The following is a 16703-nucleotide window of genomic DNA, read 5'->3' as shown; positions in this document are numbered from 1 at the left end:
TGGAACCTGGGTCAACTTGTTTTACCTTCAATACATTCACAACTGGGGCATAATTCGCCTGTCTTGCTATTGGGAAGCTCTGACAGTACATGCATGACTGTCCCATTGGGAGGCAAAGGGCAGTCGCATTAGGTGGTACAAGACACCAAAGTGACATTCATGTAGTACCATCAGGGGCATAAACCACAGGGAATGTATTAAATGTGTCAGTTTCCTGAAAAGTGAGTTGACATAAGTACAGTACATATATATGTATCACATCCACACTGCCCCTGCCATGGCCACTGCTACACCTGGAAGACATCACTGCATGCAGAACTTTAATTTTGGAATCAGAAGACTTGAGTTCAAATGTTAATTTTAACACTTAAGTTTTAGACTGTGGTCCTGGTAGTTAGTTCCTCTGTGCTTTACAATCTTTTCACATTGAGGGGCTGGGGAGATAGCTCGGCTGCATAAGTGCCTGCCTGGCAAGCGCAAAGATCCGAGTTCAATACCTAGTACCAAAAAAAATAAAAAAAAAAAGACCTTTTCACATTGAAAAGAATGAGTACCTGTTTCACAACACCCATCCATTTACCGATCTACAAACATCAACTTGGCATCACTTTATATCAAGGATTACAAAGGGTTGAGACATAAAAATGAGTAAGACACAGTTCTGCAGATCATTCTGGCAGAAAATACATGTCTTTCATGAGTGTAGATCTTAAGGCTCCTTCTGCTTCAGAATTAAGAATGGATCTCATGGATGAAATATTCTTCTAGTACCACAGTACTATGGTTTTTTAAAAAGGCAATATTTAATTTAGCTAGCAATTTTTACACAAAAGTGGATAGTTTCTGTTACTCTTATGTCTTGCTATTTTGAGAAAAAATACTGTTATGGTTTGTGTTTAGCTGTCCCCCGAAAGCCTCATGTAGTCATGGGGTGGGGACTTCTAAAGTTTGAGATTAACTCATGATCCACTGGGATTATGGGTCTTAGTATGTTGGGATTATGGGTCATTGTACTGTTAGGATTATGGATATGAGTATTACTCCCAGCCTGGTGCAATAGTCTGAATGCAATGTAAGAGAGACAGAGAGACAGACTCTCTCTGTTGCCATTGTTGCTACTACTCCTCCCTTGGTTCCTCTTGCCCTTTGCTGCCACCATGAAAGGTTGCTCTGCCATGTGCCGCTCTGCCTTAGAGCCAGCTGAGTATGAACTAAAAGCTCCAGTAACTGTAAGATAAATGAACCTTTCCTTCCTTCATTTTGACTGTCAGGTATTTGTCCCAGCAATGAGAGAAGAGTAACTGTGACAAATACTATGAGGCATCTGGGCCACCAGGAAGTCAGCCCCTATGAACGAGATGGCAGCCTCCACAGTGAAGGAACAAGAGGGAAGCTGGCCCCAGTTTCTGATCAGAGACGATGAAGTACCCTGGTTGGAGAGACAGCACTCTTTGTTCATGGGCGGGGACTGTGTAGTGCACAGTCTGCGCCTCGGAACGATCTTTTAAGACCCACACATTCCTGTGAATAAACAGCTCTAAAGTCATTGTCCAGAAGGAGTCGCCGCCAGCTGATCCCTTGGAGCCACATCCATCCCTCACAGAGCATCCTGCCCTGGCACACAGCGCTGGAGATTACAGGAAACGATTCCTGGTTTCTCTGCCACTTTATCCCAAAAAGAAAGACCTTATCCCAAAGCTTGCGGGTATTAAGAGTGCTGATCTTGACTATCCCATGTGAGTCACCCCGAGAGGGGCAGGACAAGCTGTTCTCCTTTAATATGCAGAGGCTTTATGATGTCCACAACAGCATCTGATGACCCCTTATACATAATGAATGAAGAAGCTGTAAATTCATAAGAGAGTCTGACTCTCTATTCTTATAGAAACACTGCAGGTCAATGCATTTGTCACCATCAATCAGCACTGCATAGCTTTTACTTAAAATTTTATGTTTAAAATCTAACAAAGTATAAAGGCAACTCAGCATACGATTAAGTATCTTGATACATTTGGTATCTTAGGAAGTATGTACTACACCAATATTAAAAATTAAAATTCAGAATATTTTCTTTTATTACATTTATATAACACCACAACATAAGACAATTATATATATTATTTTGAAATCATGTACTTGACTCATAATTAGCCTAGGTTATTAAAAATTCATTTGAGTGGTAGCTGTAGACAACCCAAAGAATGATTCTGACTTGCATGTACATGTGATAAAAAATTCTAAAACTCCAATATATTTTTCAAGAGCTAAATGAGAATTCTCCAGCAAAAAAGAATATTAATAGCTGTCATGTTGTAAAGTTTTGATTATATAATAAGTTATGTTTCAAACGTCTTTACAGAAAAATACTAACACTACTACCTATAAATCATAAAGTATAACAACCAGTAGTGTTTTTTTAACTAATCATATTTTAGACTTATTAAAAGCCTATGCTTATAGAAAATAAATTCAACAATTTATCCAAACATTGTTACATAAGACGTTTTAAGAAACTGTAAATAATTCTTAATACTCTCATTCTGATTCTCCGACTTCTCAAGACTATGTTGTATTTCTTTCAAACACACTTCCTGATGCTGTGCTTTCTGCATAAAAGAAGAGAAATACAATCAATAGTAGCAAATCAAAGAATAAGAATTACAGTATAAAATATATAGGCAATAGGTGAATACGTTATTTTTAATTTTTTAAAAGAATCCTTTCTTTGTTTTTTTATTTTTTACTTCATTTATTTATTTATTTGATGTATTTGGTACCAGGGTCTCATTATGCAGCTCATACTCATAGTGGTCCTGTTTTCGGCCTCCCCAGCACTGGGATTCAGGTGTAGGCCACCACGCCCAGTGTCAGTGGCAGGCTCAGCGTACCTGGGGGCGGGGCCAGCGCAGCACGCGGTGCTGGGGATCCAACCTCAGTCTCTGCCTTGCCTAAGCAGGCGCTTAGTCTACTGAGCTATATTACTAGCTCTTATTAACTTACCTTAAATCTCACTTTTCTTTAAAACTAACTGTCCTAATTAGTTTCCATTACAGTTAATATACCATAATTTCATACAAACTTTTGTGCTTTTCTCTGCCAAAAAAATTCTTATTTTATTCCACAAGGGTGATCTCTGTTGTCTTAAAAACTAATAGAATTCCAGTTTTAATAACATAAACATTTTACTTTTAACGTCCTTTAAAAAATAAAAGCCCAATATTATAGATATCCTCTGGGGGAAAAAAAAATTAAAACCCATACTTTGGGCCGGAGATATAGCTCAGCAGCACCGCAGCTGACTGGCAAGCACAAAGTACTGAGCTCAATTCCCAGTACCAAAAAAAATCTAAAAAACCCCATACTTTAACATCAGTTGCAAATAAATCTCTAAGTAGATCAGGTCAGCGAAATGCTTTAGAGAAAGGATATGCAAATACCATCTAGCTTCCATCCTCTTGAGGAGCCAGATCCTTTCTGTCCCTCACAGCACGTGCTCAACAATAGCTGTTACTTTATGAAACTGAGGACAACCCTCGCCCCTCCCCAGAAGCGGGCGGGATGAGCCAATGAGCCAGAGCTGCCTCGCAAGGACGCAGAACGAATACAGCGGATCCCTACGGAGCATTAGTCTTAACCATCTGGAGAGATAGCAACAGAAAGTTGGGAAGAATGTAAAATGCGAACAGATTCTTGGGACAAAACATAAAGCTTCAAAAACATTCAGGGTTTCAGGAAGGTTGCCCTGGCTTAATCTGATAATCTGATAAGGTTACCCATGAGTCTGCGCACCTGTTCAGTACAGTACTCGGTCAGGGGAGCAGAGCACCGAGGAAAACATCAGGATCAAAGTCAATTATCAGACAGCCTCTTTGAGTTCTTACAGCTCAGCTGGTGCTAAGGCATGTACAGCAAATACAGTACTTAAGTGTACACTGAACTGTCCACTGAAAGGCATGGAACACAAACTCATTTCTCAGATATTTTAAAGTCTATACTTAGAATTCTAGAATTTTACTGATGTACAAGTTATCAAAATAATCAAGCTTAATGTCAGACAGTATCAGAAACTCTGACAGTGTGCTTTAAAAGTTTAGAACTAAAGAGAAGACCTACGCTATGCAATAAATGCTTTCTTATTTAGTTACTATATATATTATACCTAGTTAGATAGCCAGCTAGCTAGCTCCCTGCTCCCTCTCCAGGGCTGGGGCTTCTGCACTGAGCTGTATCCTCAGCTCTTCCTTGATCCTTCAACTGTTGAGAAAGAGTCTCACTGAGTTACCAAGTTGCCTGGGATGCGCCAGAAATGCGATTCTCCTGTCTCAGTCTCCCAGAACGCTGGGATTTCAGGCATGCACCACCGCAACCTGGCTAGTACTCATGAAATTTCTGATGACAGTAAAATTAAACGGTGTATGCCAAAATCATTTAACATTTGAGCCTTTTGGGTTTTCAGCTTAGAAACTTGGGAATGAAAAAGAGTTTTCATGGAGTCTCTAGCTGGAAAATAAAGTATCATTATTCTCTATGTCATTACAAGTACATAGCTATTAAGTAATTTAATCACCACTAATGCTAGCTTCCAGAGTATCTTAGGCCAACTATTTCATGAATATTCAGGAAAAAAACATCAGAAGGCTAATTAAATACAGCCAATTTGTCATTCTCATTTCATGGCTGAGAGGATCAAAGCATTCATCTCGCATGCAGATTTAACAATACTGAATATTTACTTACCACCAAATTATATCAAAGATATATATTCATTATTCAAGATAGATATAAAAACCTAACTAATAGTCAAAATTATGTTTATCTTTAAAAGCTGAAAAATTCAGACCATGAAGAAAATAAGTAGCTTACAGTCATAATTTTCACTCAGCAACTGTCATGCAAAAGTTATATTTGTCAGGCAGGGAAGCGGCTGAGGAGATCTGGAGGAGCGTAATATGTGCCACAGGAAAGTGGGATAATAAATTCTTCAGCAGGATCCTGACATTTACACTTTTATGTCTCATATTCTCTATTCTGGTGGTAAAACCAATAGGCTTGATTCTCCTCAGTTTGTACTTCAACTAAACTACAAGGCGTGAAGGTTAAATGTTACTCGCTGTTAGGATTATATATTAAACTATACTAATACTTACAGAGTTCATTTTGCAAACAAGTTGGTTTTGTTCTTCATTCCTCTTTCTAAGCTCAGTTTCCAGGTCTGATATTTTAACTTGTAGAGCCCTCTCTCTAGATGACATTTTCTCTATTTCTTCAGAAACCTGTAATTTTTATTAAGAGAGTAAAATAATTAAATGTGCGTTCTTAAAGCCTTGGCATACAGCTTAAAGCCTTGGCATATTCACACTGTACTTTTTGTCCCAAATAAATATTAAACAGATGTTTCACAATGGAAATATTTGAAACTATTCTACCTCAAAGAAGCACAAATAGTGTAAATATGTACATTTGTCTTTATAGTGTAAATATCCAAAAAATTAGCTGAAGATGACAGAGGTATACACACCTTCACTGCTTTGCGAGTTAGGGTTTTCCCCCAACATATATTGGAATACACTGTAACAAACTGCCTTGTTCAATGCTACTTATATTTATCATGGTGTCTAGAGTGGTAGTAGAACACTAAAATTTGCTGTTGAATACTGACTATACATTTGGATAGATAGCATGATGCACATACTACACACACACACACACACACACACACACACACACACACACACTCAGATTGGCTTTTTACTCATTCATTTCCCAAGTGGCCTAAATTTGAATTTTCATATTCGTCTCTTTATTTTAACAGAAAGTCTCATTCAGTTGCAGTCTACAAGGATCAGAGCACATGGGAGCCTACCTGTGAGAAAGCTGGGTTAGGGCCACAAGGACGCTAGCAGAGGCTGTGACTAACCCAGGAACAGGAACTAGTGGGAAAGACGACTGTGCCTTCTTTGGACTCAGTTCTAAGTATTCTAAGGTGATTTATTATTATTATTATTATTATTATTATTATTATTAATGTATTTAGTACATGGTCTGTAGGGTCTCACTGCACAGATCAGACTGGTAGTGATCCTCCTGTTTTCAGCCTCCTAAGTGCTGGGATTACAGAAGTGCATCACCACGCCCAGCCTCAATTGCTGTCTCAGTACGCCCTGGGGGCGGGACCAGCACAGAACGCTCGGGATTGAACCCAGCTGCTGTACCTGCCTAAGCAGGTGCTTTAGTCCGCTGAGCTATCTGGCCGGCCCTCCTAAGGTGATTTATAAAGATTTCTTCTGCGTAGTTTGTCAAAGGTGACTGCGAGTGATGTATGCCAGCAGGACCTAAGTTGTTGGGAAAAGGGATCCCAGGAAGTCATCCACACCCAGGATGCCACCCCAGTGTGCACAGCAGAGAGGGAGTGGTGAGAGGCCCATGCTCTGCTGCAGTGGGAGAGAAAGCACAGGAGCCCTGGCTCTGCCACCTTTGGGTTCTTTGGGGAAGGAACCTGAGTGTTCTTTTAATTTCAAAGTCCACTACGAAATGGTCCTTTATTCATATCCCCCTTTTTTGTTTTATTTTGTCAGAGATGAGTGCTCCGTTGTTGTTAGAGAAGCTGTATCTGGAGAAATCTTTAAAGGACCTTTCATACTTGATGCTAGTTCAAGTATTATAGGTACTTGAATTCAGCAAAATAACCAATAGAGTTCAATAGTCCATAATAGTAGTGGGTTATCAGCAGAAGTTGCTGACTTGAGCATTTTACAGCTCAGCATATTAATATGGCTTTACTTTTTAATACCTTGTGGTTATACTTTTCTGCTGAATGGTTAAGACCAAGTTAAAGCAAGACCTATATAAGTAAAAATATAACTTTTGAATCTGACAAGGTCAGTAAAATCCCCTCAGGATTTAGCCTGGAACCATGTACAGCACCTTGTAGATCTTTTGTCAGTGTTAGCCATCTGGATGAGTCATGGCCCTTACTTGACCAATTTGCTCTCTGTGAAAGCCTGAGAGAATGTTTTCTCTCTAAGTGACTTTCCTTAGGCACACAATATATCGTCAACCACCTTCCTTTGTGACCCCATAATCTCCTTGATCAGAAAATTTAGGACACCATTGAGTTACAAGATGTCACAGCACAGCTTCTCTTATGTCCTGAGTCCTCACTGACCTTGAAGAGCTAGGGCCAAAATATTGGCTATCCTTGTAGCCCTTCTTTTTCTCTAATTTTTGGTCTGTAAACTTTAGTTGTTAAACATCCAGAAGAGATATTTAATGATATTATTACCCTGTAACAGAGGCAGTTGAGCTTAACATCACTACCTGTCTGAATATCAAATGCCTTAGACATAACATGGAACTGCTATTTTCCAACAACCATTGATATTCTAAACTTTAAATCCCTATATAATGTAAAAAAAAGCAATTACACATTTTTACACAAATTTAGAAATCAAACCATATACAGCATTGTAGCAGGACAGTCCTGTGACATTTTTTTCTTGTCTCTAGTTTTCTTTTATTACCTTTTTTTTTAACAAACATTTACTGTAAAGAGAGTATAGCAATAATTGATATGACATTAGAAGTAGTATGCATTTAGAAGACCAAAATGACAGGTATTTCAAGCATGGTTTTAGTATTACACATTTCTATCCTCAGTTTAATTGCTTAGTTCACAGATATCAGCAGCATATAGTTAGTCAGGGTGAGAATTCTACCCATTAACTGCTATTTTCAAAAACCTGATAGAGACTCTTAGGGCTATTGCTTTAATCATCTTGAGATATATATATATATATATATATATATATATATATATATATATCTCAAAAAAATAGTTACAATATATATACAGCTACCTTCTATTAGTTCAATGAGAACAAAGGTTTGAACTAATATTGTTTAGACAAGATATCATGTCTGCATCTTGTCCTCTGAACAACTACTATGAAGATAACAACATGCAATGTATTAATTATTGTAACTGTCCTACTAATCTGTTTTGAAACTGTTTCAATTGTTATTTTTTTCTCACTAAAATGAATAAAATTAAAAAAGAAAATCAATTAAGTAGAATAATTATAACAATATTCTGTAATAAATTTATGAGAATTTAAAAAAAAAAAAACCTCCACGCAAGCTCAACTTCAGGTAAAATTCACCTCTTATTTTTCTCCTCAAAATTGGTGGGGCCAAAAAGTCTATACTCCATTTCTAACATTGGAAATACACTTATTGAACTTTTATTTAATGGTGTATCTCTAAATGTCTACATACATTAGTTGCCCGAAGTCTAAAAAAATCAAAATATATATGTGACACTTGTGATGTAAGAGTCACTTCTCACGGATATCAGACTTTACTTTTCATAAAATTAACAGTAATAATTTCATTAAAGCCCACAGAAGAGGGCTTAGAAAGAAAACTCCAGGAGTTGGTTTTAGAATCTTAAGTCTGAGATACCTCTTTAAGTGGACATGCATGTAGTAGAGCATGAGTCTGGATGGAGATGACATCTGAGGCATCAGTACAGATGATGGTTTTTAGTGTCATTTGTCCAGTGAGAAAACTTATCATCCACTTACTCAAATGAAAAAACTTACAAAGTTCACAGGAATAATCTGCCCTGGGGCAGTATACCACGTGTCAGAGCCAGAATTCAAATCCAGTTCTTGCTGGACTCCAAAGCCCACTTTACAACCTTTCCTGAGTAGAGTTGCGAACTGTCAGATCAGTTACGCCCCCACGGAGGTCTCGCTGAGTCACTTTCCTTCACCTCCATCTTAGATAACTACTAAGATGCGCCTTGGAAGAAACACTCTTGGTTGTCCCTCTACACGTGGATGACATTTGCTTCTTCCCACATTCCTTCTTATTGCACAGGAAGTGGTGCAAAATTGAGGACTTTTTATCCTGGCCTTTCAAACAGTGCTGGAAGGCCTGACACGCAAGGAGGCATTGAGTTGGGCTCAAAACTAACCTCATGGGTTAAACTGGAATTTAATTCTTGCATGTATTTATTTGTGCAACAAAATTGTCAGAAAGAACTTGAGCTTTGCAGTTTAGTAAATTCTGATCAAATCCAAAATCTGTACTTACATGCACATTCTACTTTTTTTCAAAAAAAAGGGGGGGGGGCGGGGTCAGGGCCTGGAGAGATAGCTCAGCGGTTTAAAACTCCTACTTAGGCAAGCTTAGGTAAAGTGCAGGAACTGCAGTTCGATCCCTGACACCACATGCTGTGCCAGCCCTGCCCCCAGGGTGGGCTGAGCTGGTCACAAAAAAGGTGGGGGAGGTCAATGAGGAGGTTCCATCTTCCCAGCATTTTCCATTTCTGCCTTCACTGTGCCACTTCATCATTTATTTGGTGGAATAAATCTGGCCCACTGACATATCTATTTTACTCTAAAGAAAAAGTAGGTGAAGCACAAAAATGGAGCTGTTTGCTTTACCCTGTCATCAGGATAAAAACAGTAACCATAGGTTTGACAATATGAAACACTAGCTGCTTAAAAATACGACTCTGGCAAACTGGTCAAAAGGTTTCTAAATGAAGGGCCTCTATACCTTTTGTCTGCCTTCTTCTAAAGCGGCTTCCAGTTGCCGGGCCAGCGCTGAATATTCTGCAGATTTCTCTTTAAGCTTCAGATTGCTGTGCTGAAGACACTCTTCCTGGTTTGCCAGCTTCTGCTCAAGTTCTTTATTCTCTGCATCCATCTGTTCTAATTTTCTTTATGCAGAAAATATATATTTTGAAGTTATGGTGTGTAGAGAAAAAATGTAGCACCAATTTTCATCAATTTAATACTTACTGTTTAAGGCTTTCACACTTCAACTGAATGAGATAATTTTCCTCCTCAAGAGAAAGCTTTGTCAGAAGATTATGATTTCCACCAATCTAAAAGAAAATTTTTTCCTGTTATTTTCTTTATAATCAACTCCAAAGATACCTACATATTTTATCTTTAGAACAACCACAAGGAACAAGGTTATATAAGTATTATTTCTACACAGAAAGATACCAAGAAATGTAACATCGTTAAAATATAATTTCTTAAATTATCGGTTAAGTTTTTCAAAACTATATTATCTACATTGGAAAATCATCCAAAACTTTTTGGATGATCAAAATTTTTTTCTGAGTAATGACAATTAAAATACTCTGAGAAATTCTTTATTGAAAAAGGCTATTTTTTTAAGTTAAAATATGGAATATTTAAAACTATTAATCTATTATTAAATAGGGTTTCTAGAGTTTTGTTTCATTTAAAATTACTGACTGACATTATAAAATGTAAGTAAAAATCATATTCTTTTAAGAAGCAAAATAAAGTAAATTTATGAAAGATACACTTGCCCATGCCAAGAGAGAATATTCTTCCTATTGCTTCAAAAGAGATGCAAAGAGCTAAAGAAGCTTAATAATAATAATAATAATAAATTTTTTAGATTCAAATAGTAATTTAGGTAAATGTATTTAATTTGATATTTTCCTAGAAAAATCTCTTCTCTAATTTAATTTAAGCAAGTTAAATTAACCAAAAGGTTGCCTGCATGTTTTTTAAAAACAAGATATACTTTAAAATAAAGATGTAGATTATATTTGGAAAAAAGAGAAATGAATTCTTCCTAGAACTGGCTTGCAAGTGAAGAAGACATACTTGCTACCATCCTTGGACATACTTCTTTGGGAAAAAAAATTAATTTGAAAGTATTCATTAAGTGCTCCCTATGTTCTAGGCAGTGAAGTAGCACAAAGCTGTGTGACGATTAACAGGACACACCTGAACCCTCTTCTTTTTTTTTAAGGCCAGCTCATCCTGCCCTGGGCGTGGGGCTGGCACAGCATGTGGTGCTGGGGATTGAACTGTGGTCCCCAAGCAGTTGCCTAAGCTTGCCTAAGCAGGCAATTTAGACCACTGAGCTATCTCATCGGCCCCTGAACCCTCTTCTGATGAGTTAAAAATAAAATTGAACAAATGGTTTGAAAATAATCCCAATAGACTTGATGCACAATTCTACTTAAAATACATTCTGATGGGTATAAAGTTACACTAATTCACCTATCCTGACATCCAAAACCACAGGTAATCCCAGCTCTGCTCCTTTTCTCATGCTATCACCAACCCTCCAGTACCTAAATACAGATTTTCAAGAATAAGCTAAAAACCATTTTAATGTCTAGTTTGTCACCATCGAATACTACAAGAGTAGCTTGCAGAACATTATTACGCTATCTGCATGGAAATGTTACATCCACTGATGCAGATGGAAAGAAAGAAAAAGCAACCCCTGACGTGAGTGCCCTCAGCCGGTGAAGTCATTCCAGGCCTTCCTCCAACACATCTTGCAGAACGGAGTGACTGCTGGACACCTGGCCCTGCAGCTCCCTAATGGTGTGCGCCTGCTCTGCGCACTTCGCCTGGTGGTGCCGCAAGTTCTCCTGACACTCCCGAAGCCTCCGTTGGGCCGATGTCAAGGAATCTCGGACTCGCTCTACCTCTTGCAGATGAGACTCCATCTGGCCTCTCATCTGAGTTGTGGCGTTAGGGGAAACAAGTGCACAATCACACATTCAGCATGCAGATTCTTACTACCTTAAATACTCTACACGCTCATTACTTAACAAGTATTTTAGGTCTGACGGTGATAAACAATATTTAACCACATAAATATTAATGAATGTTAATTTAGATTTTGCTACATTAGAATAAGTAACTAAAAGTGGATGGGTCTTTAGTTAGTTTTCAAAAGCTTGTTTAGCAAATAAATACGGTAATTTCAGCTTACAGCATGGGGCAGGAGTACTAAACCTACTTAAGAAAGCAAACTTTTAGAAGTTTTATCACATGCAAGCACAGATGTTACTACTAATGGAGTTGGTATACCTGTTCTCCACTGTCTGTCCTCAGGTCTAACATAACTGTCACCTTTTGTCACTTAATCTTGTAACTCAGATATTGGGAGACATCAGAGCAGCTCTAGTCTAGGCCAAGCGTGTTGGCCCAGATTGGTGGGGTCTGCTATACGCTGTGTCAAGACAGCTGATATCATCAGTTCTCACTGGACGGCATCTCACCACTTTTATCATGAACAAATCTTTCTGATTTTATCCACATTAATCCCCCTGCCTGCTGCAGTTCCTCACTGTGGCACTTTTATAATGTGAACCAAACTCAAGAAATGTTTGTATGGCTAGTTTTTTAAAAAAAGTTAGATGTGATGGTTATTGCGTTCATAAGCAGGAAAAAACAAGGGGGAAGAATCTTTCCCTGAGACAGGGAACACCTACAGTTTCTGCCAATCTTCATCATAAAATATAAAACCAGGACAGAGCGTGTCTCTGTATTTAACAGCCCGTGAGAAAACCGGAAGACTTAAACAACGACCAGGGAAAAATAGAATTTCATTTAAAAATAATTTTTCTGTTCGTAGGCCGGTAAGTAAAACTCGTGATCTCACAATGACTGGAAAACATAGGCTCTGCCCTTTCTGCCTCTGGAGCAGGTTTTTCAAGTGGGATTCTTCTGGTGCTGCCCAGGAGAAGAGGAACGAATGGTGCACTGAAATGGCTCATGAGAAAAGAGGCCGGAAGACATGAAATGGTGTCTTCTCTGCTCTGCTAAGCTAAACATGGGGGAAAATGATGCTCTGGAGGTGATTGGCTGTGCGGTCCCCGGGCGCCTCTCTGCCTCTGGCAGTGCGCCTGCTCTGACGCTGTCTTCCCAGTGAGGCCTCACCCTGACTTTTCAACCCCAAAGATGGGAGCATCCCCGCCATAAGGACCTTACTACTTGCAGTCCGAGTGGACCGCTAACATCCCATGACCCCCCTAGCCAGGGGTCAGCTCCTGACAACTTTTACTGCTTCCTTACCAAAACACGACATTCCAAAAAGGGATGTGGTTTCATTAAAAACTTAAGGATCACAAAAACATGGTCATTCGCCAGTATTGGCCTCACTTTCATTCTGTTGCAACAGGGTGAATGAAAGGAAATGATGGCTTTTTCTTAAGGTATCATTTTTCTTCAAAAATGCTTGTAGCAGAATATTTACTTTGTAATCTTTTACACACCAAAGATTTATAATCAGAAAAAAAGGTGAGTTTGGTTTGTTTATGGCTAATAAAGCTCAATTATAATCATTTTTTAGCTTCAATCTGTTCATCAAAAATCAAACATTTATGCCATTTCTCAAATATTAAAAAAGAAAAAAAATGAAAAAGTATCCATACAAACAACATTTCAAGCCTGGAAGAAACATTACTCTCTCCAAGGGGGGAAAAAAGAACAACTCCTACAGAAATTTCAAATGGGTCATTACTAGGTATGAAATAGAAAAAAGATAACTGAAGTGAAAGAATTTTATAATATTCATAAAATTAAAAAATGATCTTGATATTTTTAACTTACCATCTCTAATCTTTTATTTTTGTTTTCTGTTATTAGGTTATTTTCATGTAGCAATTTTTCATATTTGCTTTTCACCATTTCAGCTGCTTCTTGCAACTTTTGCACCTGAAAATAAAATATATTATTAGAGTACCATGTATTATTTTATCATAAGGACATGATAAAAAACTAAAACAAAAAAACTTAAAACTTAAAAACAAAAATAACTAAAATTAAAAAAACTAAATGAAAAAAGAAAAAAAATATAAAAATTACATTTTGACTTTAATCCTGATTTCCCTACCAATAACATCATGCTTATCTGAAGTTATTCCTTCTTTAAATACTGAATCACTCAGTGCTCTACTCTCATGCACAGTCCTTTTACAGTTGCCAGTTTTCTGCCCTCGATAATTCTGGATTCTTAAGCTCTGGACTATACATCCTCATTTACATGCGAACAGTACTTCAAGAAATCAGTCTCTGACCCAGAACAACTTTCATTCTGGTAATTGTTCCTGCCATTTCAAAATCTCCAAAACCATCTCAGTACTTCAGATAAGTCCTAGATGCTAGAATAGGGGAACCAGCTATAGATTCATGCAGCCGGCTTACACCTCCACAGTCAGTTGAGCCTGTGGATATCAGGTCCAAAGGCTTCCAAGGCTTCCTATTCTTACTTCCCACCTGGTCTAGTCTAATTGGATGTCTCAACTCCATTTTCCTATCAATCTATTCACATAGAGCCCTTTCTTATTTGCCTAGACTGTGCCCCAACTTAAGCTTTTACCCTTAGTTTAGTAATCCTTTTTGATTTTTGGCAGTCTGAGGACTGAATCCCAGGACCTTGTGCATGCTACGGATAGCTATACTACTGAGCTACATCCCCCACCCCATCATTATTCTTTAATTCAAGATTCTCTTCCAATGAAATCAAGATCTTTCATGACCAGTTTGTTTCTCATCATGTATCTGTATAAGCCTTTTTTTTTTCCGTAAGCTTTTCTTGAACATTAAATTTCTAAAACATGTAGCTTTTCTATAAATTGCTGTGAATATATGCTCTATTTTATATGCTGTCATGTTTCCTTTGTGGGTCTTTCACATGAAGAAATCTGAACTATTACTTTCTTTATTGGGGAAGGGGATATACTGGTATTTAATGACCCTAGAAGAGAGTCATTGTTCTAACTCAATACAATTAAGCATAACGGTAACAAAAAGTATAACTTATATTAATAAGATTCTACATTAAGATTTCACATTATATATATGTAATTAGCATGAAATTTAGTTAGGAAGTTCCAATTTATACACAGGAAGGTTTCAGTTGGGAAGTGACAGAATTACCTTTTGATAAAGGTATTTGGGATCTTAGGATAGGTTTGGGGGGCTAGAGATGTAGACCAATGGTAGAGCACTTCTCTAGCATGCACAAGGCCCTGGGTTTGATCCACAGAACTGCAGAAAACAACAAACAAAACAAATGTATGCTTGGGATATATTACATCACAAAATGATAGTCAACCTTTTCCAGTTCTGTTTATTTGGGTCACACACAAATACAATGCCTTAAATTATCTATGAATTTTAACAAACACTAAAATACACGCAGTGGTCACCTGAGTTTTATATATTTCAATAAGGCCTTTCTGTCGTTTTTCTACTTCTTGCAGTTCTGACAGTTCATGTTCAGCAGAAACAACTTCTTCCTTCAAAGCAGTAAGTGTGGTCTACAAAGAAATATGTAATAGATTTTCTAAGTCACTAGAATACATTATACTCCAGTCTTACAGAATTATAAAAATAGAACTCATTGATCAACAAAAGTAATAAAACAATTATTTTTATCACATACACTTACCATCAAAATTTTAAACTTTTTGAAAAGTTAGAGATTAACACTTATGAACAAATTCAATATGATTTACAGAGGAAAAACATTTTTAAAAACTTTTAAATTCACTGACCAAAAAGAACTAGCAAAACAGCCTATGTTCCTAAGTAGGAAGAATCACAATGGTTGTCCTATCAATTATTTCAAAACAATGCAACATTTTACAATTTCAACCCAAAGTATAAAGACCTGCGTGTATATTCATGGAAGAATAGAAAAGAAAAATGTAACTTTGAATAGACTACTAGCCAGAAAATATCAGTGCTTACCAGATCTTAAAAAGTACAGAGAATAAATACTAAGATGATAACATGGATATAAAGGTAGTAGAGAAGAAAAAGGATGTACAAAAATTACACTTAGTACAGTGATACCGCAGTTCGTCAACTAAATTCATTTCACAGTTCTGGAAAAGATGGCCACATTCATGTTCATGCAAAAAGATGGCGAGGGTCCCATTTAGCACCAGATACAGGTTCACAAACAAAAACAAAACTTTGCCAAATACTCCCATTTGTAATCCAAGTTCTTTGCAAACAAAGCTTTTGTAAATTGAGATAACATTGTATATAATAAAAATTAGATTTTTTTGTTTGTATGTGGCACTGGGAATTAAATGCAAGATTCTTGTACCAGGCTATACATTCAGTCCTATCTATCTATCTAATGTCAAGACAAAGTCTCTCTACATTGCTAAGCTACCCAGGCTGGGCTCAAACTCCCTATACTCTTGCCTCAGGCTCCCAAAGTGTTGGGATTACAGACATGCAATACCACACTTAGCTAGTGGTTGGACGTTTAAGTCAACAGAGAAAAAAGAGGTCAGTAAATAAATGAGTACAAAAACTGATTGTTAGAAAAAATAGATTAACTATACCTGCTTCAACCCAATATTAATGAATTAAAAACAAAAATAAATTTAAAAAATTAACAATTTTGAAGAACCAGGCAAAATTGTATTTTATTTTAGAATAACAACAACAACAAAATACTGAGCATAATTTTCTTTAAAAATCAAGACTTTTAAAAGTCTGAGATTTTGCCCCTCACGGGTCTACCATTTAGCCTAACAGAAGACACAGTGCTACAGCATTCTATGAATGTGGTCAAAGACACAGGACTTCATTACACACAAGTACTAGGAGTAACAAGACTGTCACTGTTTGTATCAATCTCTTGAGTCCTAGCAAGGGACAACTGCTTGGGCTGTGGAATGTATGATGAGAATGCAAGCATGAATTTAGGGAGCATAAATCTCTTACAATAGACATTATAAGAATGCCTGCCCTTGGCTCCTAAGGAAAAATCCTTGAAAAGACAGTTCAGATCACAGTAGGTTAGTCCTTCTGCTCTTAAGATGCATAGAACTGTGAGAATCCCAACAGGTACCAATATACATATTTTTCAGAAAAAGACCA

At 37.3% G+C, this 16703-nt stretch overlaps 1 protein-coding gene across 2 annotated transcripts in view; it reads right to left on the bottom strand.

Annotated features, from left to right (window-relative positions):
* Positions 1–2069: 2069 nt before the first annotated feature.
* Positions 2070–16703, bottom strand: part of Odf2l (outer dense fiber of sperm tails 2 like) — a 55475-nt gene continuing 40841 nt past the window's right edge. For both annotated transcript variants that reach the window (XM_004639283.2, XM_023699070.1), the window contains exons 11-16: positions 15011–15121; positions 13410–13514; positions 9810–9895; positions 9565–9727; positions 5148–5273; positions 2070–2606 (exon numbers count right to left, since the gene is read on the bottom strand). In XM_004639283.2, coding sequence (XP_004639340.1) covers positions 2478–2606; positions 5148–5273; positions 9565–9727; positions 9810–9895; positions 13410–13514; positions 15011–15121 — 720 coding nt within the window. In that variant the 3' untranslated portion in view covers positions 2070–2477. The remainder of the gene's footprint in view (positions 2607–5147; positions 5274–9564; positions 9728–9809; positions 9896–13409; positions 13515–15010; positions 15122–16703) is intronic.

Source organism: Octodon degus, unplaced genomic scaffold (assembly GCF_000260255.1).
Source record: "Octodon degus isolate 3935 unplaced genomic scaffold, OctDeg1.0 scaffold00109, whole genome shotgun sequence".
Taxonomy (NCBI): domain Eukaryota; kingdom Metazoa; phylum Chordata; class Mammalia; order Rodentia; family Octodontidae; genus Octodon; species Octodon degus.
The sequence above is the reverse complement of the archived record's forward strand: the minus strand, read 5'-3'. Positions and strand labels throughout refer to the sequence as shown.